The sequence below is a fragment of the Uranotaenia lowii genome, chromosome 3 (assembly GCF_029784155.1).
Source record: "Uranotaenia lowii strain MFRU-FL chromosome 3, ASM2978415v1, whole genome shotgun sequence".
Taxonomy (NCBI): Eukaryota; Metazoa; Arthropoda; class Insecta; order Diptera; family Culicidae; genus Uranotaenia; species Uranotaenia lowii.
In genome coordinates, this window is record NC_073693.1 from 162,605,941 (window position 1) to 162,633,246 (window position 27,306).

Sequence of the window (27,306 nt, forward strand, 5' to 3'; positions counted from 1 at the left end):
GCATTGAACTTCGGACATCCATATTATAAAAAACAGTTATTCACACAGTTCTAACGGTAACCTCAATCATCATATAAAATTTATTAATATGTTACTAATTTCGAATATTGTACTACAGAAGATACTAAAATCGACTGAGTAGCCAAAACTACAATTTAAAGTTTCTGTCTGCCTACAATCGTGAGTTGGAAAAGGGTCGTAGTTTAGAAACACTGGAACACCAATAATGTACGGTAAACTGCAGGTTTAAAATTAGAATTAAACTAACTTTCTTTATATGTTTTAGTTTGAAGCATCAGCTATTAAAATTTGTGTTTCATTCACCCCATCGACCTCCCCAACATACTTCAAAATTATTGTTTGGATACCATGGATCAAAACAACATCATCTTCAGTAGAGGCCACTGAGGTATCTTGGGAATGTGCAGCATGCCGTTTAAATACGATTGAAGCTGCTTTGTCCACAACATCAAAGGCTGTATCAAGATCCAGTAGACGATCGTCACGAATCCAAGAAAATCTACAAATGCTAGAAGAGGAAAAGGATATAGAATTGAAAGCACTAGAGAAAGAAGAGGAAGACCGGCAGGAATTCCGTAAGAAGCGATTGGAAATAGAAAAGGAATTTCTAAAACAGAAATACGATGTCCAGCGAGAGGGTTCGAAAGGTAACAGGAGTGAACGAAGCAAAGCTAGCAGCAGGAATAGTAGGCATATTGTAGAAAATTGGTTGGCGAAGGAACCGGTAGGTGCACAACCGGAAAGGGTCGCTGCATGAGAGTTTCCGCCGCAATTATCAAACACAGAGCCATCCGTGTCAGTAGCTAGAGCAATCTCTTCGATCTCCCTTAGTAGTCCCCCGAATGTGCCTTTAGTTCCGAAATCTGCATCCACGCCGTATGCTGGACAAGGTCTGCCGTTGCTAAATCCCGTAGTTCTTCCGGATATTCGAATACCACAGTTAACGGTTGTAAGTCAAACAGGATCACGTTTAGTACCGCGAGTTAGCGTACCAGAAACATTTTCCCAAAAACCACCTTGGGCAGCGCCCACTAGGACAGCTGTGGAACGCCAAGAGGACCTTAGTGATCGACTTTTAGTACCATCATCGTTCTGTATGTCGTCTGACAGTTCAGCAATGCTATGCTTTGCTAACTCACTAAGTGACAGAAGACCACTTTCTACAATCTCGGAATAAACATTCGGGCATAATATAAGTATTCCACCGCCAAACTTCCAGCAACAAACAATTGGTCCTATGTCATCGTATGAATCAGGAAACAATCCAACCTGCCAAAGCAATGGATCATCTCTGGCATACTCGGTAATCCCAAACTGTACCGATATGACCTTTATGCAGGGTCCTATTACAATATCCGAAGGAGTGGCTAATCCTTATGCCGCTGCCATGCGGAATTCCCCCAAAGTTACCTGGGTTGTGGACCCCTTATCTTCCGTGCCAATTACAACAATTGCCTCAAGTTTACTGCCAACGGGGCAAGAAGTACAAGGTTCGCTCCCTCCATATACAATTTCTCCACCGTTGCAAAATAACTGGGCGTTACCTGTTGAGCCACAGAAAGTTCCGACACAGACAAGGTTAAATAATCAAGGTCCACTTCCCCATTCACCGGTGATAATAAGGGAAGATTTTACCGGTCCGTCAAATAAACAACTGGCAGCACGTCAAGTAATACAACGAGAGCTTCCCAATTTCTCGGGACATCCGCAGGATTGGCCCTTATTTTATTGGTCTTTCAAGAACAGCTCCGACTCATGTGGATTTACACATGAGGAAAATTTAGCAAGGCTTCAACGCTGCCTGAAAGGACAGGCCTTGGACGCGGTCAAGAGTAAACTACAATTCCCAGCAGCAGTACCCGAAATTATACAAACTCTAAAAATGCTTTTTGGGCAACCGGAGATTTTACTGTACACAATGCTACAACAGCTTCGCGCTTTACCGCCACCCAAACATGAAAACTTACAATCGATTATAACATTTGGCCTGGCGGTGAAAAATGCGGTAGATTACTTGACAACTGCTCAATTGAGAGAACATTTATTTGATTCATCGTTGCTGATAGAACTCGTTGAAAAACTCCCAACACAGCTGCTAATAGAATGGTCACGTTTCAAGCGACAGAATACGGTGGTCAACCTAGAAACCTTCAGCACCTTTATGACTGAACTAGTTGTCGTCACAGCGGACGTGGTTCTACCGAAAAAAGCTGCTCTTAACTCCGAAAAATCTGGAAAATCTGTTCGTGAGAAACAAAGAATTAATGTACATGTGGAAGATCGAGAATCCGAGGATGTGCCAGACTCCAGACCAGCAATAAACAAGCTTTGCGTTTATTGTTCCAATCCTAATCACGAGGTGGCAAACTGCAGTCAATTTAAAGCTCTCGATCTGAATGGGAGGTTTACAGTTGTCAAGCAGAAGGGAATGTGCAGAATTTGTCTCATACCCCACAGAAGATGGCCTTGTCGTTCTACCAGAGAGTGTGGCATTGAGGGTTGTAGAGTACGACACCATAGTTTACTGCACCCAGGAACCCCTAGTAGCCCCAGTAATCCTAATGCTCCAGAAACCCAGGTTCAAAGAGAAACTGCATATCACAACCATCATTCTATAACTTCGTGTGCTCTCTTCCGATATCTGCCGGTTGAGATACACTATGGTGAGGAGAAAATAGAAACATACGCCTTCCTGGACGATGGATCGTCAGCCACCATGATTGAATCTTGGATTCCCGATAAACTTGGTGTCACCGGGAAAGTAGATCCGCTTTGGTTATCGTGGACTGGAGATATATCTCGCGAAGAAAAGAAGTCGGAGCGAATTTCCTTGTGGATTTCCGCCCAGGGATCAGACAAAATGTTTAAAATGGACAACGTGAGGACAGTACCAGAATTGAAACTTCCAGAACAATCGTTCGATTATCAAACCGTACAGAAATCGTATTCTCATCTCAAAAGACTTCCTTTGCGCAGCTATTCCAGTGCTTCTCCTGGGATTATTGTTGGAATTGATCAAGTTCGACTGTTGGCATCCTTGGCCACCAGAGAAGGTCGTAACAACGAGTTAGTCGCTGTAAAAACTCGTTTGGGCTGGAGCGTTTATGGCAAACAGTTGAGTACCCCGGACCAGGTAGAGCGTCTGCATGTTCATGTTGACCAGCATACATCGAACCAAGAACTGCACGGAATGGTTGGTCAGTTTTTCGGGATAGAAGAATCTCTGATTGTAAAACGATCGGATAATAGCGTAGAAAATGGGGCTTTGAAAACGCTGAAGGAAACAACGAGGCGCATAGGCAACCGGTTTGAAACAGGTTTATTGTGGAAATACCAATATCGTAGTTTTCCCAATTCCTTTGGTACTGCAGTACGCAGAGAAATAAGTTTGCATAAAAAATTGGAGAAGGATCCCCAGTTATACAAAATTGTAAAAGATCAAATTAAAAACTATCTGGACCAAGGATATGCACATAAAATAACCAACCAAGAACTGACTGAAACTCACCCCGATCAGGTTTGGTATTTACCGCTTGGTGTAGTGCGTAACCCCAAAAAACCGGAAAAGATTCGTTTAGTATGGGACGCAGCTGCGAAGTCTAATGGCGTTTCGCTGAACGATATGTTGAATAAGGGACCTGATATGCTAACTTCTCTCACCGTCATTTTACTACGATTTCGAGAAAAAAACATTGCTATCTGCGGCGACGTTAAAGAGATGTTTCATCAGGTAAATATCAGAACTGAAGACAGGCAGGCGCAACGTTTCCTTTTCCGTGAACAGCCAGATCAGCAACCTCAAATTTATGTCATGGATGTAGCTACATTTGGTGCGTCTTGCTCACCATGTGTAGTTCAATATACTAAAAATTTGAACGCCCAGGAACATGCTACACAATTCCCTCAAGCCTCTGCTGCAATAATTGAGCGAACTTATGTCGATGACTACCTAGACTGCGTGGATACTCCAGAGGAAGCAGTTGCTCGGATTAATGAAGTAAGATATGTGCATTCGTTGGGAGGGTTTGAGATTCGCAATTTCGTCTCAAACTCGACTGAAGTTCTGGATAAAATCGGTGCCGCATCTGTACAAAAAGACATTTCTCTGAAATTTGAACCAGGTCTAGAAGAATCCAAACAAGTTGAGCGTATTCTAGGAATGATGTGGAAACCTCATTCCGACACCTTCACTTTCAGTACTATCAAGCAACCAGCGTTTGAACGAGTTTTAAATGGCAGTAAAGTGCCAACAAAGCGCCAAATTTTAAGCCTAGTTATGAGTTTATTTGACCCTCTAGGGCTTGTCGCACACTATATAGTGCATGGTAAAATACTGATGCAGGAATTGTGGAAATTTGGAGCTGAATGGGATGATGTCCTTCCTGATGAGTTGACGGAATCCTGGAACAGATGGAAAGATTTACTGCCAAGGCTGAAGGAAGTTAGCGTACCACGTTGTTTTTTCCCTGGATAAAGTAGTTCGGCGCTCGATGGGCTTCAATTACATGTGCTTGTTGATGCTAGCGAGTCCGCATTCGCATGTGTAGCATACTTGCGCATAGTGGAAAATAATACTCCCAGTTGTGCTTTGGTTTCGGCGAAGACGAAGGTAGCTCCCCTCAAACCAATATCTATGCCCCGCTCAGAGCTACAAGCAGCGTTGATGGGAGCACGTCTGATTGAGAATGTATCCGAAACACTGAAACTTCCAATTGGTCGTAGATATTTGTGGACTGATTCCCTCACGGTTCTTTCGTGGCTTCGATCCGACAGTCGTCGTTATCACCAATTTGTTGCCTACCGCGTGGGAGAAATTTTAACAAAAACAACACTTTCGGAATGGAGATATGTACCCTCTAAACAAAATGTTGCTGATGACGCAACCAAATGGGGAAACGGACCTAGCTTTTGCCCATCTAATCGTTGGTTCACTGGTCCCGAGTTTCTTCAACAGTCGGAGAACTTGTGGCCAGCAGACCGAAAAACAAACTCGCAACCGGAAGAAGAACTTAGAGCTGCGTTTCTACACCATAACGAACTGCCCAGTGCTCTCATCGAAATAACACGCTTTTCTCGATGGGACAGATTGATTCGCGCAACATCCTGTTTTCTTCGTGCGGCGCAAAGATTCAAAAAGGAAATTAAAACTGGTCCCTACACATCGGAAGAGATGCAGCGAGCGGAGATCTTTTTGATCACTCAAGTTCAGACTGAAGTGTACCCAGCAGAATATCGCCTCCTGAAAAAAAATCTCAAAAATACGGAAATCTGCTTGGTATCCAAATCCAGTGTTTTGTATCAACTGTCTCCGTTTATGGACGATCTCGGTGTAATACGAATGGATAGTCGAATTGGAGCGGCTTCACATCCATTAGTTGAAACCAAAAACCCCATCATCCTACCGAAGAATCATCATTTCACCGATCTTCTCATTTACCACTATCACCAACGATTTCTTCATCGTAACAACGAAACAGTCTGCAACGAAATTCATCAACGTTTCAGGATCCAAAACCTACGTGTCTCTGTGCGAAGAGTAGCAAAGTCTTGTAAGTTATGTCAAATCAGGAATGCTCGACCACGGCCTCCGAGAATGTCTCCTCTGCCAACCGTTCGGACTACGCCCTACATTAAACCTTTCACTCACACTGGAGTGGATTACTTTGGACCACTCATGGTTAAACAAGGTCGAAGCCTCGTTAAGCGATGGGTGTCGCTTTTTACCTGTTTAACAATTCGGGCAGTCCATATAGAAATTGTGCACAGTTTGTCGGCTAGCTCTTGCATACTAGCTATTCGGAGGTTCATTGCGCGTCGTGGATCACCATCTTCCTTCTATACCGACAACGGGATGAATTTTAAAGGTGCGTTCAACATCCTACGGCAGCAGATACAAAACATAAATGAAGAATGTGCTACTAGCTTCACAAATGCCAATACACAATGGCATTTCAACCCTCCACTAACACCGCATATGGGAGGCTGCTGGGAGAGAATGGTGCGGTCGATCAAGGAGGCAATGCAGGCCGTTGGTGATCATACGCAACATCCAAGTGACGAGGTATTGGAAACGGTAGGTCTAGAAGCCGAAGCAATAGTAAATTCGCGCCCCTTAACGTACGTTCCTCTGGATAATTTCGATGCAGAAGCTCTTACTCCTAACCACTTTCTGATGTACAGTGAACAAGGAATTACGCAACCAGCCCGCTTGACACAAGTTGACACACACATATTACGCGACAGTTGGCGTCTTGCGCAAACATTGGTTGATATTTTTTGGGCAAGATGGATTAAGGAGTATTTGCCTTCCATTGCACGACGTACCAAATGGTTTGATCCTGTGAAACCACTAGAAGAAGGTGATGTAGTTATAGTAATAAATGAAGGTCGTCGGAATGGTTGGGAGCGTGGACGCATTTTGGAGGTTGTCAAAGCAGCTGACGGACAAGTCCGACAGGTCGTTATTCGAACTGCCACCGGAGTTTGTCGCAGACCAGCCACTAAAGTAGCACTTCTGGATGTTCGTAGCAAGGAGTTATGTCAGGAGCAGATGTCGACGGAACTACACGGGGAGGAGGATGTTGAGGAGCCCACTGTGACTGATCAGTAGTTGATGAGAAGTGAGATCCTGTGACATCTTAGAACAGTGACATACAATTGATAACATGCATATAAACAACATTAGAGTCGAGTTCGTTAGAAACGTGTTTAGAGGAAAGTAGTGCCGAAATTAAACTTACCATTTCTACGTTAAAAAGTTATATTACGAGCGAGTGCTCTGTAGTAAGTTTTTCTTTATTCTGTTTGGCTTAATTGAATTCATTTATAGTTATTATTTAAGGTAGAGATATAAGCATTGAACTTCGGACATCCATATTATAAAAAACAGTTATTCACACAGTTCTAACGGTAACCTCAATCATCATATAAAATTTATTAATATGTTACTAATTTCGAATATTGTACTACAGAAGATACTAAAATCGACTGAGTAGCCAAAACTACAATTTAAAGTTTCTGTCTGCCTACAATCGTGAGTTGGAAAAGGGTCGTAGTTTAGAAACACTGGAACACCAATAATGTACGGTAAACTGCAGGTTTAAAATTAGAATTAAACTAACTTTCTTTATATGTTTTAGTTTGAAGCATCAGCTATTAAAATTTGTGTTTCATTCACCCCATCGACCTCCCCAACAACTACTTTTCATGCAGTACTTCGCGAAAATATATCAATTTAACCTTGATTTTTATAGTTTTATTTTAGAAATATTTATAATCGAAAAAATAATATGATGCCGCCTACATCTAGGGGCAAAAATTATTATAATTTCTAAATAGTTTGAGCTTCAAAATACAAATGGAATTTTACCTTCACACATTTTTGGGAAAAACTGAAATGCGTCTTTTCGGAAATAAAAATAAAAAGTCACTGCAATGGCGCAGTCGGGAGTGAAAATGTATGTATCTGAAGTGTTTCTAGTCGATGGTGAATGAAAAAGGGGAAGCTATTATTTGGATGGTTAGAAAACGTAAGGTAAAATTGATCTCTAGAATTGGAAAAGAAAAGTGATGAAAATGAGTGGGCTTCGAAGAGTGAGGTGAAAATATGAATGTTGAGTAAATGACGAGAACTGAATGAAAAAAATATTTGAAATGGTGCATAAATAATCAAAAAATGGTTGATGTTTGAATGGTACAATGTTTACTGAATCGTTATGTTTTGTATTATATTGAACGTTATCATTTCCTTTAATAAATTCAGTTATTTGATAAGGGTCTTTGAAAATATATCGGGTGTCTCATGGAAAATATTTCAAAAGTTTGGATTCCTTTCTCCTGCCCACATGTTGTAGGTTTAAAGATAGGTCTCTGCGTCCTTGATTTATTAATTATTGGGAATAAAAATGATGACAATTTTATCTAGACCGAGTATGAAAGATCGTGTTTCTAGAAGGAATATAACTCAAGTGCTGTTAGAAATATTAGCAACTTCAATGGAAAAATCTGTTTTTAACTTTAAACAATGAACGTTTGAAATGGTTCCAAAATGGAATTGACTCGGTTAGTTATATATTGGGATTTGGTTGCTGTTTCCGGTTGGTGTTGAAAAAATAACAATCGGGAGAACTTATGAGAGTTCAAGTTCCGTTCAGATCGTACGTAGATCATTAACCAAATTGTATATGAATTAAAAATTTCAAAACGACTTACGAGTGGTCAAGTCCAGTTTATTTTGGACAATAGTCAAAAAAAACTTTGATAGGGATGATCTGAATTTTGCTTGCGTGAGTCCAGTTGGTTCATGTGAGGCTCACAAATCAAGATTGATGTGAATGGAATGATATTGATGATGCGAGACGTCACAAATCAAACTTTATACGAATGAGATGGCAAATGATATAATGATAAAAAAATGACTTGCGAGAGGTCAAGTCCAGTTTGGTTTGTGCGAGGGTCACAAATCAAATTTGATAAAAGTGAGATGGTAAATGATATGATGATCAAAAGATGACTTGCGAGAGGTCAAGTTCAGTTTTATTTGTGCGAAGGTCACAAATCAAATTCGTTAAGAATGGGATTACAAATGATATGATGATCAAAAGATGACTCGCGAGAGGTCAAGTCCAGTTTGGTTTGTGCGAGGGTCGCCAATTAAATTTGATAAGAATAAGATAGCAAATTATATGATGATCAAAATTTGACAGTTTGGCTTGTGCGAGGGTCACAAATCAAATTTGATAAGAATAAGATGGCAAATGATTTGATGATCAAAAGATGACTTGTGAGAGGTCAAGTCCAGTTGGGTTTGTGCGAGGGTTACAAATTTATTTTAATAATAATGAGATGGCAAATGAAATAATGATCAAAAGATGACTTGCGAGAGGTCAAGTCCTTTTTTGGTTTGTGCGAGAGTCACAACTCAAATTTGATAAGAATGAGATGCAAATGATATAATGATCAAAAGATGACTTGCGAGAGGTCTAATCCAGTTGGGTTTTGTGCGAGGGTCACATATCAAATTTGATAAAATGAGATGGCAAATGATATGATGATCAAAATTCGACTTGCGAGAAGTCAAGTCCTTTTTTGATTTGTGCGAGGGTCACAAATCACATTTGATGTTGTTTAAATGGTATTTGATATGACAATCAAAAGAGGACTTATGAGAAGTCAAAAAAGTGTGTGTAATTTTCCCTTTTGATAATCGTTATTAAACGATCAATTGCCCCTACGGCATAGGCGACAAGTAAGATCAAGTCTTTTCTGAAGAATGTATCAAATAAAATTTCCTAAAATGATCATAAAGTTCACACACTCCTCGTAGCCAATTTGTTAATTATGATAACAATTCAAGACTAGTGAAAAATCGTTTAAAGTAGGTTGGAAAATAATTTAAAAAAGAAGGAATAGTTGTCCAGTGTCATTCGTAACACCGGTCGTTTTAAAAATGCATTGCAAAATAGTTAAAGGGTACTTGGCGGAAACAATACTTTATAGCAAAATGAGCTCTATTTTTTTTTAATGATCATAGGGTAAATGATCTTGAGCGGAACTAATTGGCTGAATTCGACGCAACTCGGAACAGTTGATCAAGCGGTATGGCTATAGGTTATATCCGAACAAAAAAAAATTGAGATCAGCGGATAGATCTTGGTTTCTGCTTTCTAATGATGATTTTAGAATATTTTAGAGTAAAACCTAATAACTCTAGAGCTGTTTTACTGAAGTAAGAATTCTGATCTTGAGCGGAACCACGCTGATCTTGAGCGGAACTAAAATATGATCTTGAGCGGAACCATTTTCTTCTGTCAACATCTTTAATAGCTCTTATTCCTAATACTTGTGTAACTGTGAAAACTTCAATTAAATTTCATCTTTGAAGATTTTAAAGTTCAAAAATTAAAGTTTTTACGTTAAAAAATGAAACTTAGCGTTCCAAAGCTGTTCTCAAAATATCCGTTCAAATGTATTTCTTGCTTAAAAAAGTCCAATTTTCACTTTGATTCACTGTATCCTATTTTGAAATAATCGATTCTCTAAACTCAAGATTTAGTTTTTTTTTAAATCTAAACAAATTAAATTCGTTAGTATATTTGATTGATTTTTTGAATGTGTGTGTTTAGGATCATACTGCCCCGAACAACTTTTAAAGGCAACGACAAAGTTAGTAATACAAAAGAAGATGCCTTAAAATACAGATTTGGCAAAAAAAACTGTAGGGGAGAGTGGGGTATCGTGGGCCATGGGGAAACGTGGGCCACTTTTAATATCTCAGATGTGTGTTGAGATAAAAACCTCAAACCAACTGTCATCGTCGTCGCTTTACATGAGCATATATTTCTATATGTTGTTGACTTAAATACGCATCATATGCTTCTTTTATTTATCAAGCTAAAAAAAGATAGAATAATTTACTTACATAATTAAAAAAACACCCGCTAATTTCATCGATGGGGAACCCAAAGTGCATAACAAAAATATGCTCATACGCTTATGATCTTAGTTTTTTCATGATCTTTCACGTGGAAGAGGAATTTTTGATGAAACATCAATAAGTTACATAAACGCAACCAATTTGCAAATCATAGCTTGTGGGGAATCGTGGGCCACACATCTTGAATCACCTATATTTTTATGTTTTTATACACATTCAGAACTTAAAGTACGTTTTTCCTATCTGTAAAGTTTTCTTATGTCAAATGAAGAGTTATCTAAAATATTTTGTCCAGAAAAAAAAGAAAGAAAAGAAATTTTGCCAAAACGTTCGCGAGCCAGGTTTTGGAATCCATTCGATCATACACAGCTCTCTTTTTTATTTCATCATCTGAAATTGCTTTAAAATAACGAAATGAACTAATAAATCACAGTTTTGGGACGACTCATAAATTTTGCATGTTATTTGGTCAATTTGGATTTGGTGGCCCACGATTCCCCACCATTTTTCAAAATCCAAAAAATATTGATTTTTTTCAAACAGTCAGAATTTGGGGAAAATAATTTTTTTAAAAATTTTAAAGATACCTTATGATACCTTGAAAATGTAGAAAACCGTATCATTTTTTATTTTTATTTTATCTTCTATAATAAAGAAGTTATGGAACAAAGAAAAAAAGTGGCCCATGATTCCCCACTCTCCCATACATTGCTCTAAATCAACGTTTTTGAGAAAAAATCTGTTTTTTTTATTCCCTAATCCCTTAATTCCTTTAATTTTATTGGAAATTCCTGATAAATTGGGCCATTTTTATATTTTAGTTGGGAAGTTTACGTTGAAAATCTTTTCATACTTTTTCTTTTATATTTTAGTTGCGAAAAATCAGTTAACGTTGAAAATTTTTTCATACTTTTCTAACTCAAAGTAAGAAACCTTAATTTTATATTGACCAAAAAAATTATAATTATGGAAATCCATTCGAAATTTAAAAAAAAATCTGTGAAATCTGTAAATATTTCAAAATATCGTGTTCTGTGAAACAGATGCTGTGATAAAAGTTTCCTCGAAATTCTGTGAAATAACAGATTTTACTCTGATTTCGGCAACCTTGCTCTAAGCAACTTATTCATAGAATAAAGTTTATAGTAAACTCCAGTTTCTTATGAATCACGTTAATATTTATTAATATTCAAAATTTATGGAATCATTAATTATTTAGCTCAATTGATAAAACAATTATTTCTCAAACCGATTTCCAGTTCGAGCTCAAGTGTAAAGTCAAACACAAGGGAATCGGATAGGTTTCCAATACCCGGTCACCAATTGAATCGTGGAGTATTATAAAATAGCTAACCCGGTGTGCTTTGCTACACTTTGTAAAACTGAAGGAATGTGTGTAAAAAACAATTTGAATTTTTTTTATTTGATAGTTTATCGTTTTCAATTGGAATGTGAACATCTAAAACAATCTCTTTAAAAGAAAGCTACTTCATGAAGTACGAATAGTAATGGCAATGAAGATTGTTCTTATTCTGAAATAATGACTAAACTTTATTGGCTCCATTAGTTTTCGAATTATGCCAAAAATATGTATGAAAGCCTTTCTCCTCCTTCTCGTCATCTCTCTGAAAGAAAGATTCAAAAACACATTTCTTGTACCCCAAAAATTAAACTTTTTGTGTGCCTAGTTTAGTACGCTGCAGCTGGGACACCAATTAATAAGTTTTTGTTCTATTCGAACTTAATTTTACATCTTTTTTCCCTAAAGCTGATATAATAAGAAATATACAAAGTTGCTACATACATTCAGGGGTAAAAAACTGCGTGTGAGACATTAGGCGTAAGGCAGCGCACCTAGCGGTTTATTTCGGAAGCTAGTAGTTCCGCTCAAGATCAAAGATGGTTCCACTCAAGATCATATTTTACTTTTAAAAAATATGCTATAAATTGATATTCTGATGGAAAACTTGTTACAAAAACCCGAATAATGCTTATTTATGAGTTTTTCTACCATTCTATTCATTGAGAATCAGTTCACAACGGTCAGGGGTGACATAAATTGACGTTCAAAGCAAGGTTGCCGAAATAAATTCTGTGTTTTTGAAAAAAATAATTCTGACTTTCTGTGATTTTGCCCAAAAATTCTGTGATGAAATTCTGTGATGCTTTTTCCTTGAATTTCCGTGAAAATTCATGGAAAATTAGGTCTTTCACACATTTTAGTTGGGCAAAATCAATTATCGTTACCAATCTTATCATACTTCTCCAATTTAAAGTAAGAAATCTAAATTGGATACTGTCCAAAAAAATTATAATTTCGGAAATCCATTAAAAATTTAAAAATTCTGTGAAATCTGTGAAAATTTCAAAATTCTGTGTTCTGTGACACAGATTCTGTGATGAAAATCTGCTCCAAATTCTGTGAAATTACAGATTTTTCTGTGATTTCGGCAACCTTGGTTCAAAGTCAACGTAGATTGATGAAAATTGCAGCAGAAATGCGTATGTTTTTAAATCTTCTAATAATATTATTTCAGTTAATAAATTTTTGCAAAAATGACAATACTTGTATGAAAAGATCTTGAAAAAGTGTTTTTTCAACAAATTGGTAAGATTAATAAACAATCATTGCATAGATCTTAGGAAAAGTAAATGGTTCCGCTCAAGATCAGATTTTGACTAGTTCCGCTCAAGATCATTTACCCTATTTGTGTTTGGATGTGTTTATTGTCCTCGATTTGGAAGTATATCCTAGAATGTTTATACTTCTCCTTGTATTACAGTAGAGACAGAGGCGAGTGTAGTATGCGAGAGCTGGATGTATCTAAAAAGGAAGAGTTCTGTATATACTTGAAAATGGATAGTTGGTAATAAGCCTGTAATAGAGAAAGGAAAGAAATTGAAATCGCATGTAACCGTTATGATTCATTCGCACCTGAAGAAAGCGTGCGATGTTATCGGCATCTCACTCGCAATTTCAAGAATTCGTATTCCATTTCTCGGGATGAATAAGCCATAAAGATGCTTAAAATCCCTCGAGAAAAAAAAAGTATTCCATGTCAGAGCATGAACTCATCATGAATGTGATTTATAATGTGCGAGCGAGATGAATAGTGCTGACTTCATCAATGATGCGAAGGCGTGAAAGAAAAAGCATGTTGTTGGGATTGACGAGCGCGATGAATGAATTTCATAAGGGCATCCAGTTAACGAATTTTGGGAACAACGGTCGTGCGTCTTTTCGGGAAAAACTGAGGAGCGTCTTCTTGGAAATAAAAATAAAAAACATATGCATTTATATTCCATGCATCGGTTTTAAAAACTCCGTGTAACAACACGACTTGTACTCCTCGGTTGCCATGCGGTTAGCGTCGTGAGGCGGAAATCGCAGGGCAACTGAAAATATGGCTACGATTCGTTGTTAAATGATAATCTCAAATTGTGCACGTTTATTTAGTCTGTAAAGATTAAATCGGTGTATGTATTACTACCAACCAAATTAGTGAACGATCATGTAATCGAGTTCTAATTAAATCAAGCATAACTAAACATGACCAATATTCCATTGTTTGCTCAAAGGCCACATCAATTTCGATCCAGTACCGGGAATAATCCGGAACTAGAGAAACAGAAAGAAAACCGTATCTGCCCTATCGGAATTTACGATAATGTTTATGCCCGTTATGACTTTTGGTGCCACGACCGTCGGGGTGCTCATCCGGATGCCTTATGTAGGTATCAGGAGGTATTTGCTCTGTCTGGGCGCCTCGTTTCCTCGTCCCAATATGGCCAAAATGGGGAGCCATCAAAATTTAAAACCTTTGTTGGAAGCGAACGACCACTTTCATGACTTTTTAACAGGCTCAAGCGTAGCAATATTTTGGGAGTTTGGTCATTCGGTTTTTAAGGAACCTCATTCGGCAGATGGTTTATTAGCGGCATAACCTTGTGAGCTGCTCCCAATATCCGAAGGTTAATGCGGCTCAATGGCAGCTGAATTGATGTAAAAAATCCGCTGAGGAGCGGTTGTCAAGATTCTTGGCTGCACTTATTGTTATTATTCATATTGAAGACCATTGAAGATTATACAAGCATGAATAACAAATTGGATTGTTGGGTGTGATGAAAGAATGATGAATATGTTTTACATAATTTAGTTAAGGAATATCGACCATTTTAATAACCTTATAAGGCAGAGAATATACCAATGGCATTTTATTAGTCATTAAAAATTAAGGTTGCGATTCCGTTAACTTTTTCTCTTCACCGGTGGCTCCAGAGAGACTGGTCAAACAACTTTGACCAGTCCAGAGTAAAGATTATGTAGCAACAAAGTCACCGCCATAAGTATATTGTAAGATATCTGATACTAAAATCATCCAGATAGTTACAAAAATTTAATGAAGAAACATTCAGTACGCTAAAACTTAAATTAAATCAATATAAAATCATCTTATAGTATCGGTAGTTAAGGTTAGTTTCGTATATTTATTTTACGAGGATTTTTCGGTTTGTGCGATTTATATTTTTCTAGGACAATTGGCAAACGAGTTCAATAGAACAGAAATAAAAAAAAAGACAGGCGTTGAAAACCCCTTTTTTCATTATGCTCTAACAAATTCCAAGTCGTTTAATGAAATTACTGGAGAATTTTTCGGTTAACTTGCCTAGCCAACGACCGCCTCAAGCTTCATTGGTTCTAATTTATGCAAGAACCTGCACGCTCCTGAATAACTAAATTCATTAACATATTAACGAGTTGGAGCATAAGCAAAACATACAAACCTTGACGCACCAGCAACCAGATTCCTGCACAACCTCCTTCCGGTTTTTCGGCCGCGCCAGCCCGTCATCACTAATGTAAATATGACAAAATGGCTTTACTCTTTCATCTTCCTTCTTCCATTCCAAGACTCGACTGGTTCCACAACTCTGTGCAGTAGGTTTACTGCCTCGTGCAAATCACAGCACGGATGGATGTGCAAATGGCCCAGGGGGCGTTTTCTCTTCTGCTACTTGTTCTTCTTCGTTCGGTTTACAGTGTGAATTACTCACACTCCATCACGGTTGGTTTCCTGTGGCCAGAATCTCCAGGCGAATTTATTTACCACTTCCGGAGAGTGGGCCCTCGACATCCACTGGAGCATCTTGACTTTTTGCCCGATCCCACCACGGTTAGATACGTAGGTGTCCCACCTTTACGAGTACCTTGGTTCTTATGGGAGGGGGGCAAAAGACGGACGGACAAGGTTTGTTCTCTAAAGTTTCAGTCGAGCACTCTTTAATGTCACCACTTTGCGCGCGACACTGCGCTGACTTTTGTCTTCCTAGGAGGTAAATGTTTTCTTTTTGCCTTTGATGACACTTGGCATGTGTTTTGTTCCATTGCAGCTGCTCTCAACTTATTTCTGTAATTTAATTACAACATTGACATGCAAGAGGTTCAATTTTTCTTCTACCAACACATTTCACGCTTCGAGTGAACAACACTGACGAGATAATTGCGTTGCAGGTGTTTCATTTTGGAAGTAGCGTTATTCGGAAGAATATCCACCTGCTAAGAGAAATGACCGAGTATGCGGAATACATGAGCTGTGCACCCGAAAACATTGCACCATATTCTTAGTTTTTCTATTTACTACTTATATTTTGTATTAAATTTTTTTATTAAAACCATAAAAATTCCGATTTTTTACAAACACTTCTCGAACCAACATTTGAAACCACTGAATGTAAATACCTTACAATTTCAGCTTTATTATGGTCAGCAAAATTTTGTAAGGACTAAGTATAGCAGCAATCATCACCAGAACTCTAATAAAGCTGGCCATTTGTCTCTATCCTATGTAGAAACGTCATCAAACAGGCCTGAAAAAATATTTTCAAAAACTTGCATTGCGAATCCATCAATTTTGCTATCAACATGGCTAATGGCTAATGGCTAATTAGTTTTTTTAATGGTTTAATGATGACCACATAAAAAAATAAAATTTGACGTTTCTCTCGCAAGCCAACCAATATCACGCTTAGGGTGCGTCCCTCATTTCTGAGTTGTTAATCATTAGTACAGTAAATGAGGACAGACTGTTTGAATGAAAAGGGATTGGTTTTGAATGACCCATGGAATAAACCACGAGTTTAAATCGAATTTAGTTGTCTGACGCCATCTGAAAATCTAAGATGGCGGCATCCGTTCAACTTTAATTACTTCACATTGGGTGAAAGGGCTAAATGAGAAGAAGTCGAATTTTTCCATTCCGATGCCATCTGAACTTTGAAATAGCTAAGCTAGTAAAAGTGAAATTTCACTATCCAACGACATCATGAAATCCTAGATGGCAGCTTCCACTGAACTTTCAAATGCTGTAAATCAATGATAATCGCATGAAAATCCCACAATATGGGTATTTGGTGAAAATGCTGTAAATCACAAAAAATAGCACTAAACCACCACTATATGGGTGGAAGGGCTAAGCTATAAAAAATCGATTTTTTTCTTTTACGACGTCATAATGAAATCCAAGATGGCGGCTTCCGCTGAACTTGGAAATACTTTTAATCACTGGATATCAAATGAAACCCCTCAAAATGAGTATTGAGAGCAATAGCTAAACTAGTGAAGATCGAATTTCGCTATCCGACGCCATATTGAAGTCCAAGATGGCGGCTTCTACTGAGCATTAAAATGCTGTAAATCACTGAAAATCGCATGAAAGTCTCACAATATGGGTATTTGGTGAAAGGGCTAACAGCATTTTGAAGTTCAGTGGAGGCCGCTATCTTAGATTTCAAGATGGCGTCTGATAGCAAAATTTGGCTTCTTCTAGTTTAGCCCTTTAGCCAATACCCATATTGAAGGAATTTTATGAGATATTTAGTCATTTACAGCAAAAGCCGCCATCTGGGATTTCATTATGTCGTCGTATAGTAAAATTTGACTTCTACTAGTTTAGATATTTCTCTCAGTACTCATATTGTGGTGGTTTCATTTGATTTCCTCTGATTAACAGCATTTCAACGTTCAGCGGAAGCCTCCATCTTGGATTTCAAGATGGCGTCAGATAGCGAATGCGCAATATATTCCACTCCTGCTTTCGTGCTGTCCAACTGATCGTTGCACCGCCAAGCTTGAACAGAAATCCGGAATTCGACTTCCTGTCCGCACGATCACCCGCCCATTCAGCGTCAGCTTAACCTTCGAGATGACCTTTTCCTCCCAGTCGCAGCTTCAGTCCAGTAGTACCCTTCAAATACCGCAAGGCTCATTTAGCTTCTGTCCAGTCACGTTCGGTTGGTTTGCTGACCTTACACCCGAGGATGGACGCCGTGATTGCCAGATCGGGCCGTGTGCATACGGCGACGTAGAGTAAACTTCCCACGAGACTCTGGTATTTCTCGATGGTGGCCATTACATTCTCCTCTTTTTGCTCTGCCGTGACGTAGCCGAATCTCGTAGAAAAATCTCGTAGAAATCTCGTTCGGCGCGCATGTGGGATGTCGCCCTGGAGTCGACGACCCAGCATCCGGTGTGTCCAGTGCGCTTCGTCGTGAAAGCACAATTTCCATTCGTCGCTTCACGAACGGCCTTCGCTCTGGGTGGATTTTTCCGTTTTTTCTGGTCGCTTCTGGGGTCCTTTTCCTGGGGGCTTGCTTGCTTCCGACAATCCCTCTGCTTACGGTCTGGCTTCTGACAATAATGACAGACAATTACTTTCTTACCAGATCCAGCCTTCAGGACTGATTCCGGATCGTAGCTTCCCTGCTTCGTCACCTCGTCGATCAGCTTGGTTTTCACGAGCTGTAACGTAAGTTCGTTGTCCGCCCGGCTCTCCAACGCGGTCGTCAGGACGTTGAACGATTTCGGAAGGCTACTCAGCACCAGCGCAATCTGCAGTTTCTTGCCGAGCTTCAACCCGGCCATGAATAGGCGGTCGAAAACTTCTTCCATCTCGTTCACGTGCTTCTCCATGTCGTCGCCTTCACAGAATCGGCTTCTCGAAGTGGTCCTTCAGCTTGTTCCATGACTCACGAGCCGTGGTCGTCTGCTCGTGCTGGTTGCTCTCCATCATCAGACCGATCGTTGCTCGTGCTCGTTGGTCCCCGTGCTTCCAGGCTTCGATTTCGGCTTCGTTTCCCGGGACACGTTCTGTCGCAGCTCGTGCTTCTGGTATCGTCCCGGTGGCATACTTCTAGAGGTCCTCCCGGATTAGCAGCAGCTCGGTGCTGAACTTCCAGCTGCTGTAATTTGATTTATTCAGCTTCGGAACTTGAATTTTCTCCATTTCAACTAGAGAAAAAAAAATTCTTCCGTTGTTGACTGGTTACTAGGCAACTTAAGCTCCTGGGTCCATAACCTCTTGGGGGTAGGAGTGAAAAGAAAGTACAACCTGCTCGGTTGGTGGTCGAACAGTAACTAATAATATTTTTCTAACTAATTTTACATTATCATAAAATCATGGCATGCTACACATCGCACTTGCTATCTTCATGCTTCAACAGATCTCGTTAAACTAATACCTATATTGTAAGGGTTTTATGCGATTTTTATTCATTTTAAGTATTTTTTAATTGAGTTATAGCCGCCATCTTAGATTTTAAGATGACGACGGACAACGAAACTCAACTTCTATTTGTTTATCACTTTCACCTTATCCCAATATTGTGCAGGTTTCATGATATTTTTAGTAATTTACAGCTTTAAAAATAAAAGCGGAAGCCGCCATCTTGAATTATTGATGGCGTCAAGCAACAAATTTTGTTCCTTATATTAGGGCCTTTTCACTCAATACTCATATTGTAGAGATATTCATACCACTTCCGGTAATTTGAAGTTTTCAAAGAGTTTTACCTATTATTTAAAACTCAAAACCAACACACATAACTTATCAAAAATGTGTAAAAATGGGAATTCCAATTCCAAAATGTGCTATCTAACCTGAGCGTGTCCTGTTTTGACATTCTGATCGAAAACTGTCACTAAATTTTATGGTGGTTTAATAATCAAGCACAGAGTGCTATTTTAAAACATGCGAAAGAAAAGCAAACTTCTAAATTTGTGTTTTATTGTAGTTTGAATATAGTATTCAACTATTTCAAAACAACTTAATTAGTATGTTAAATAAAAGCTTATTGGCGTTTTCCAAACTATCTGAAAACATATGGTCGAAACAAGAATGTAAGCATTTTGCATGACCATAATTAAACCGTTTGTTTTTTTTTTGTTTCGATTATAGTCGTTTTACCATCATTCTGGCATTCGCAACTTTATCAACGTTGCAGTTGGCGGATCGTTATTGAAAAACATATCCGGTACAACTGTGTTCGATGTTTACTCTTGGGCTCAAACTCGCGGACATCTGCTAATTTCCAAAAACAAATTCACCGTGATTTCTCCCCTTTTAAATAACAAGTGAAAATAAGTGATTCTTAACTTTGTGAATAACAAAAATGATTTTTTTTTAATTTTTGGCTATAAGGAGTGTATTACAAAAAATGCAACAATTTGATTCTTGAATAACTTTGGAATGCATAAATGTAAATTGATGAAATTTTCTGCAAAGTTACCTCGTAAAGCAATGTTTACATGTGCTCATTTTTATGACGTGTTGTCAAAAGGTTTTTGAGATAGCGTTCAATGAATAAATTTTTTTGGCTCTGATTGTTACTTTTAATCTTTTTTTAAATTTAATTCATATTTTGTTTCACAAAACTTGATTCGAAATTAGATTTAAGACAGCTTTGAGACACTGAATTGTGGTCTGAATATACCCTGATTTTAAGTTTTGAATTCTTTAACTCTCATATCCGTATCTCTATGGAATTAGTATTTATTTATTTTGTTTATTTCTTTTTTAAATTTTCTATTCCATATTTCAAATCTTCATGATACTTCCCAATTGTCATTAGGTAAATATTTCTCGATGAAGCACAAACCAGACGATCAATGATGAAATGAATTTTTTTTAAAATATGGGTGTATTCGGTCATTTTTCTAAATCAGAGAATTTTAGTTGTTGATAAGAGTATGAAAAAAATTGAGAATTGAATTTTGCATTTTTTAGAAATTTCTAAACTCTTCCGCTATGTTTGCACGTGATTAATTATCATTTTTATTTGAAGATACCACTATCCATCTTCTACCCAGACAACATGGCTATTATAAGACAGTATACTACACTCATCTCCAGTTCTTTTACACGTTTAAAATGTTTTGTATTCTCTGGGATAGCATTTTAAAAAAAATCGAATTGACACTCCAGGGACTGTAATGGGTAAAAATTTCAGGGACGGATGAGGGTAAAAACTACGTTATTTGCTTACAAACTTCATTGCGATTGAACTGGTGTTGTGGATAAATAAATACCAACCTCATGTCCTATTTGTAATTCAATAAATTTAGATTGATCGTATCGCATCACTCATCAAGACAATACGGGTTTTAATAAGTACTGACATAATCTAAAAAAAAACTATTCTAAAATGATAAGAAATTTTAAATAGAGGCATTCAATCATCCTTAGAAATAATTGAATAATGGCTGATCCCTAATTCTTGGCAAGTATTTAGAGCAAAATTCCTTCCTCACGTTAATAAAGTATCGTCTAGGCGAGAAACTTTTTGACGCATCGGACAGGCAGGTCCATGACTTATATATTCTTATAATTTATAGCGAACGAAAAATTCCTACAAACTCGTAATTTGACCGGTCACAAAAGTTGATTCATTATTTCTTTTCTCTTTCTCTCCCTCATTTTCAGTGATTACTCGAACTCCATCAAATGATGGGAATAGCAAAAAGGTTCCTCCCTACAACAGCTACAGCAATAATAGCATCATCGGACGGTGAAATTCCTTTGGCTAAATTGTTTCTCAGCCCCCCTTCTTTGCCGTCATCCAATCATCGTTCATCTCAGGCGGCTCCAGCTCCAGGACAGAATGAGGATGAGGTCGTCAGGCAGGACATCCAGGATGAGTAAGGGGAAAGGGAAAATGATGACCCAGTCGTGGCCTACTTGTAGCCGGAAATTTGTGCCCAGTAAATCATTTTCGGTGGGAGGACAATGAGGTTTATTTCAGTGCCGACTATGAACTGGACTGGATATTCATTCATCATGGCCGACTGCGAGAGGGGAAATTAAACAAGGAAAGCAAAGGAAATAAAGGTATTTCTCGTTTGTGTGTGATCTGTGCGTAATGTGAAGCGGAAAATCTTGAAGATTGCAAAGAGAAGGGAGATATTTTCTGCTTACAAACTCGAATCGAGTGAAAAAATATTCAGGATAGACAAAAAGGACACCCATATCGTGAAGAAAACAATTTCAGTAAATGGAAACATCGATTTCATTTTTCTACCCACAGAAAGCTTATAGTTTAAACCGAAAAAAAGGAAAACCAAGTGAAAACGAAAAAAGGTTTTCATCTGAGATTTTTCTGGTGTACCCAAATTGTTCCCGAAGTGTGGGTGAGTGAAATCACAAAGCTGGCTTTCCTTGGTGGGCCGAAAAATGTTCGGATCCAAACTGCGATCATGGATGGAAAATCATATCGTACGGCCAAGAAAAAAGGGAAATAAGAACAAAAATGGCTCCGGAAACGGCTCCAGGTAAGTGGTTGTTTGCTATAAACATACTCCATTCAGTGGGCGGCATTTTTCGCCTGATTCTATTTGGCTTCCTTCCAATCGCGGCTTTGAGCTAGAAAATTGGAAACCATTTGCCAATCAATAAGCTTTGGTTGAATCGATGGTAGCTGATTGAAGTTGGAAAACTTGGCTTAAAGTTGTTTGAACGTAACTGAATATCTCAAAATTTCTCTATTTTATTTGACTAGTAAATTAGTAAAACTGATCAAAGAATGTCTAGAACATTCAACAATGTATCATTATAGCTCGAAGATGACTTAAAATGAATTCAAACTGTACTAAAGAATACATTAAAACATCTTAAAAAAAGCGCAAAAAAAATAATTCATAGGAAGATCTAGTCTAAAACATCTTGTGGTAAAATTAATTTTTTTAGTTTGAGTGACATGACCTTTTCAAAATCAAAATTCATCAGTTTAGTGTACAATTAGCTTGGTTCCTTAAAGATACTTATATTCCGTAAAATGATTTTGAATTTGATCGTTTACTACTCGTAATCCAGATCAAACTGCATCGACGTTTTTTTCTTTTTCCTGGATTATCTTGATTCAGAGTGTCTTCAGAAAATAGATATTCATATTTCTGAAGAGCATTCAACCAAATTGTTGATAATCAAGATTTTATTTGATGTTGCATCCTAAATGGAAATGGATATTCACTATGACAGAATTTGGTATTATTTTTTTTTTAATTTCTTCTTCGGGAATACAACACATATAAAATCATGTACTTTTTTTTCTTGAAATCCAAAATTGTTCTGAGTCTCGTAAGAGAAAACAAAAGTTCTTACTGTCTATAAAAAAAACTTACACGAAATCTTTATTTAAAATGTTTATAATTTCATCAACGTGGTCTGTTTTATTTAGATTTTTTTCTCACGAAACTCCAACTTCAGAATGTCCCCTTAAATTAGTTGTTTAGTTCAGTATGTTTAGTTTATATTGATAAACTAATTATAATGATTATCCTTATTCTGAACTCGAAATTTGCTTGAAAATAAATTTCAAGCATACTAGTTTGCAATTTTGAAATCAATATTTGAGAAAACCCAGATATAGAAGAAGAAAAAAAGATCGATTAAAACCTGAATTCAAAGCTTAGGACAATCAATGCAATGATTTTTGCACAGAAACAGAGTACCGTGAACTGAGGAAACTTTGATCAACATGAATATTTTGCAGATAATCAGCATTAACTAAGTCTGAAGTTAAAACATCTGAAAACTATTTTCAACGTTTGAAAGCTCTTAAATTATGTTTCAAATAGGTCAAATTTGATTTGTAGTTGGAGTTTTTTTTAAATACTTAAAATGCAGTTTTAAAGTTTTAAAATATCTGTTTTTTTTCGAAGACCTCTCCTGATAAAATGATAGCATTTTGGAGTAAATGGGATGTTTTATATGAAAATTTAACTTTTTTTAAAGGTATAGTTTTAGAGTTATTTTTATGGTCATTCTATCGCTGATAGGCTGATGTAGGGGAAAACTGTACAAGACGTACCAGTAAAGCATAATCGCTATTTACAGCGATACCAATAATCTAAGAACCAAATTGAAAGTTTACGACAATTCAGGCATCCGATTTACGTATGTATATCAAAAAGAAAAAATATGACAAAAACACGATTTGATTATATTTTTGTCAAAAACTTAAACAGCCAGAAAACAAACCGCAGGGTAGAACGCCAAAACCAGTGGACAAAACGCACCATACCGAAAGGGTGGTATGAAATGAAACACTGATTATAAGGAATGTAGGGGAAAACTGTACAAGACGCACCAGTTAAGCATAATCGCTATTTACAGCGATACCCATCATCTATGAACCAAATTGAAAGTTCACGACGATCCAGGGATCATATTTACATCTTATCAGAAAGAAATAATATGTTAAAAACACGATTTTGGTTATATTTTTGTGAAAATCTTAAACAGCCAGAAAACAAGCCGCGGGGTAGAACGCCAAAACTAGTGGACAGAACGCACCATACCGAATGGGTGGTGAGAAATGGAACAAAGATTATACGGAATATAGTTATTGAAACATCAAATTTTTTATTACATTTTCATCGTATATTTTTGCAAACTAACCATACTTTGGCAAAAAATCATTTTTTATTGCTTAATTTAACGAAAATTTTGCTTTACAAAATTCACTTTTTTATTTCCTTATAGGTAAAACGCCTTCAGGTAGGCAACGAAATTCAATTTCTTGACTGATATCGCGGCAAACATGGCGGCAGATAATTTTTTCGAGTCAAATATTGGTGCACGTTTTTAACTCGAACAAGGACAAAATTTGTTGTAATTATGGATTCTTATCGTAATTTAGGAGTCAGCAAATGAAAAGAAAGACATGTTGTTTTGACATTTGGTTTTTCTCAAAAGTTAACTGCATTCAAAATTTTAGCCTAAAACATGTGGTTTTGCGGGCATTTTGCCCCAATTTTGATATGATTAATTTTAGTTAAAATTTGTGGAAAGTTGGTGAAATATAATAAAATATTAATTGCCATTCGAAAGTGCATACGAGTGTTATAACGAAAAGCTGCAGTTGGATCAGATAGCGCAGACTGGTTTACCATAAAACCTTGTATGTTAACCATAAAAAATAACAAGTTTTAGGCACAATCCATTAACTCTTCTGTTTCTAAGAATTAGAGTCGTTTTTGTGAACTTTTCATCTAAAAAATGATGAAAAATCTCGTTTGCTACAATAAAAATGAAGAAAAACACCATTCGGAGCCAAAGGTTAGTGTATTTTTGAGAAAGAATGGCATGGGCCATTTTACCTCGCTGGTGCGTCTTGTACAGTTCTCCCCTAATGATAAAAACACAAAATGTTTGATTGCATGTTCATCGTATTTTTGTAAACTAACCATTCTTTGGCAAAAAATCATTTACTATTGCTAAACTTATCGAAAATTTCGGTTTTCAAAAAACTTTTTTATAGCCTTAAAGGTAAAACGCCTTCAGGTAGGCAACGAAATTCAATTTCTTGACTGATATCGCGGCAAAAATGGCGGCAGATAATTTTTTCGGGTCGAATATTGGTGCACCTTTTTCACTCTAACGAGGACGAAATTTGTTAGAATTATGCATTGATATCGTAATTTGGGAGTCAGCAAATAAAATAAATGGCATTTTGTTATGATATTTGGGGTTTCTCAAAAGTTAACAGCATTCTAAATTTGAGCCTAAAACACGTGGTCTTTTAGGAATTCTGCCCAAATTTTGAAATGATTGTTTTTAGTTTAAATTTACATGAAGTTAGTAAAATAAAACAAAATATTTATAGTCTTCCGAAAGTGTATGCGAGTGGAAAAACGATACGCTGTAGTTTCATCACTTTGCCCAGGCCAGTTTACTATAAAACCTTAAATGTTAACCATGAAAAATAAGAGCTTTCACGCTAATTCCATTAATCCTTCAGTTTCTAAAAACTAAAGCCGTTTTTGTGAACTTTTCATCTTATAAATGATGAAAAAGCTTGATTGCTACAATATAAATGAAGAAAAACGTCATTCGAAGCCATAGATTAGTGAATTTTTGAGAAAGAATGACATGGGCCATCTTACCTCGCTGGTGCGTTTTGTACAGTTCTCCCCTAACTTCCCTTGCGTAGGAAAAAAATATTCATCGCCCAGAGTTCCTTGCGCCAACTAGCTCATCATTCCCTAAGCTTCGTTTCCCGATCATGTAATGATACCAATAGCTAAATTTCGATTTTTTCGTAATTCATTCAGTTTTCATTTGACAATTCGAAAATATTTTTTATGAAGAGTTATGTAACTCAGTTAGTTTAAATTTTAGTTTCACTGTATCGGATCAATTCCATTCTTATTGAAAAAGAGTGTATGATTTTTTGAAAATTTTATCCAAAGAGGAAATTTGAAGAAATTTCAGATGATCTAAAAAGTATATTCTCTAATAAAATGCCTAGACTACATCGTTCACCAGAATATCCTTTTTTAAAGAACTGCGATTTTTTCCCCAATAAGATAAAGAACATTTTCGCTTTGAAAGTCTTAAAATATATAAATTTTATTCATTTCCTAAAATTATTTCTTAAAAACTGTTAACCTTTAATTCAATTATATTATGAAATAATTTTTAAATTTTTCTTATCTATAAATTGGAATAGTCTTATATATAAAAATGGAGGCGTTTTTTTGTAACACCATCACGTATGAACGGACGGTCGGAATGAAGTGAAATTTAGTATCCGGGGGTTTTTTGGGTCAGAGATGGTTTGTATAATAGTTTCGAGAATCTCACTTTTTATGGAAGGGGGGTCCCCATACAAAACTATCTCTTCTTCAAATCTCTTAATATAAAAATGGAGGCGTTTTCTTTGTAACACCATCACGTATAAACGGACGGTCGGAATGAAGTGAAATTTGGTATCCGAGAGTTTTTGGGGTCAGAGATGATTTGTATAATAGTTTCAAGAGTCTCACTTTTTATGGAAGGGAGGTTCCCATACAAAATCAACTTTCAAAGGGGACACAAGTCGTACAATGTCATTTTGTTACGATTTTCATAAAGAGCGATTCGCGAGCATGATGAAGTAAAGGACATGTAGATGAAATAAAAAATTTATTACGATTTATTTTTTAAATGGTAAAACGAAGTTTACCGGGTCAGCTAGTTTTTTTTAAATATGAAGAATTGATTTTCATATGTAGGCACGTTTCAAATTTTGTTCTTCAAATTTCAAAGCCCAATGAATCTAGTACATAAACCATCGGGACCTTTTTTCACTGGGAGGAAAACATAGGAGAAAGTCGGGTAAGACGGACACAGCGGGTAAAACGAACACTTTCAATTTTTCGAGAATCACAATGTTTGGCACTAATCTTATGATAGAAATATGTTCGCTCAAGTGTATCAACACTTTCGAGGCCCTTTGTTGATTTATAGCAAACAAGGACCCATAATAGTAAACAAAACAAACAAAAACTTTGAGGATTCATTATTTGATGTAATTTTCTCTCCTCATAAAATAGTTCATAACTCGCAAAAATTTTCGAAAATATCAACCGTTTTCAAAGGGAGAGTGTTTATTAGGCTTCTTTTTATCCATCTGGAGGAAAATCAGTGAATCTCGGTCAAAGGGCTTGAACAACAAACGTTTTGAAAAATAAGTTGCTAAGGCTGGTAAGACGGACACCTCAAGGTCGGGTAAAACGGACACATAAGTTTCGCCAG

General features: G+C 37.1%; 3 protein-coding genes across 5 annotated transcripts in view; all 3 read left to right on the plus strand.

The window, feature by feature from the left end:
- LOC129751298 (uncharacterized protein DDB_G0283357) overlaps positions 1–27,306 on the plus strand; it is a 361,153-nt gene that overhangs the window by 194,073 nt on the left and 139,774 nt on the right. Inside the window, exon 3 of one of the 3 annotated variants that reach the window (XM_055746721.1) lies at positions 21,214–22,058. In XM_055746721.1, coding sequence (XP_055602696.1) covers positions 21,961–22,058 — 98 coding nt within the window. In that variant the 5' untranslated portion in view covers positions 21,214–21,960. The remainder of the gene's footprint in view (positions 1–21,213; positions 22,059–27,306) is intronic. The other 2 variants (XM_055746723.1, XM_055746724.1) reach the window with 2 other exon arrangements.
- On the plus strand, positions 1,259–4,495 carry LOC129752799 (uncharacterized). The gene has a single exon (XM_055748577.1). It carries the CDS (start codon positions 1,259–1,261, stop codon positions 4,493–4,495), a length of 3,237 nt encoding a protein of 1,078 aa, XP_055604552.1.
- Positions 5,615–6,631, plus strand: LOC129752800 (uncharacterized). Its single transcript, XM_055748578.1, has one exon. It carries the CDS (start codon positions 5,615–5,617, stop codon positions 6,629–6,631), a length of 1,017 nt encoding a protein of 338 aa, XP_055604553.1.

What these genes read in the sequence shown, in the direction of transcription:
- LOC129752799 (XM_055748577.1), top strand. Translation starts at nt 1,259, where the DNA reads ATGTCATCGTATGAATCAGGAAACAATCCAACCTGCCAAAGCAATGGA.
- LOC129752800 (XM_055748578.1), top strand. Translation starts at nt 5,615, where the DNA reads ATGTCTCCTCTGCCAACCGTTCGGACTACGCCCTACATTAAACCTTTC.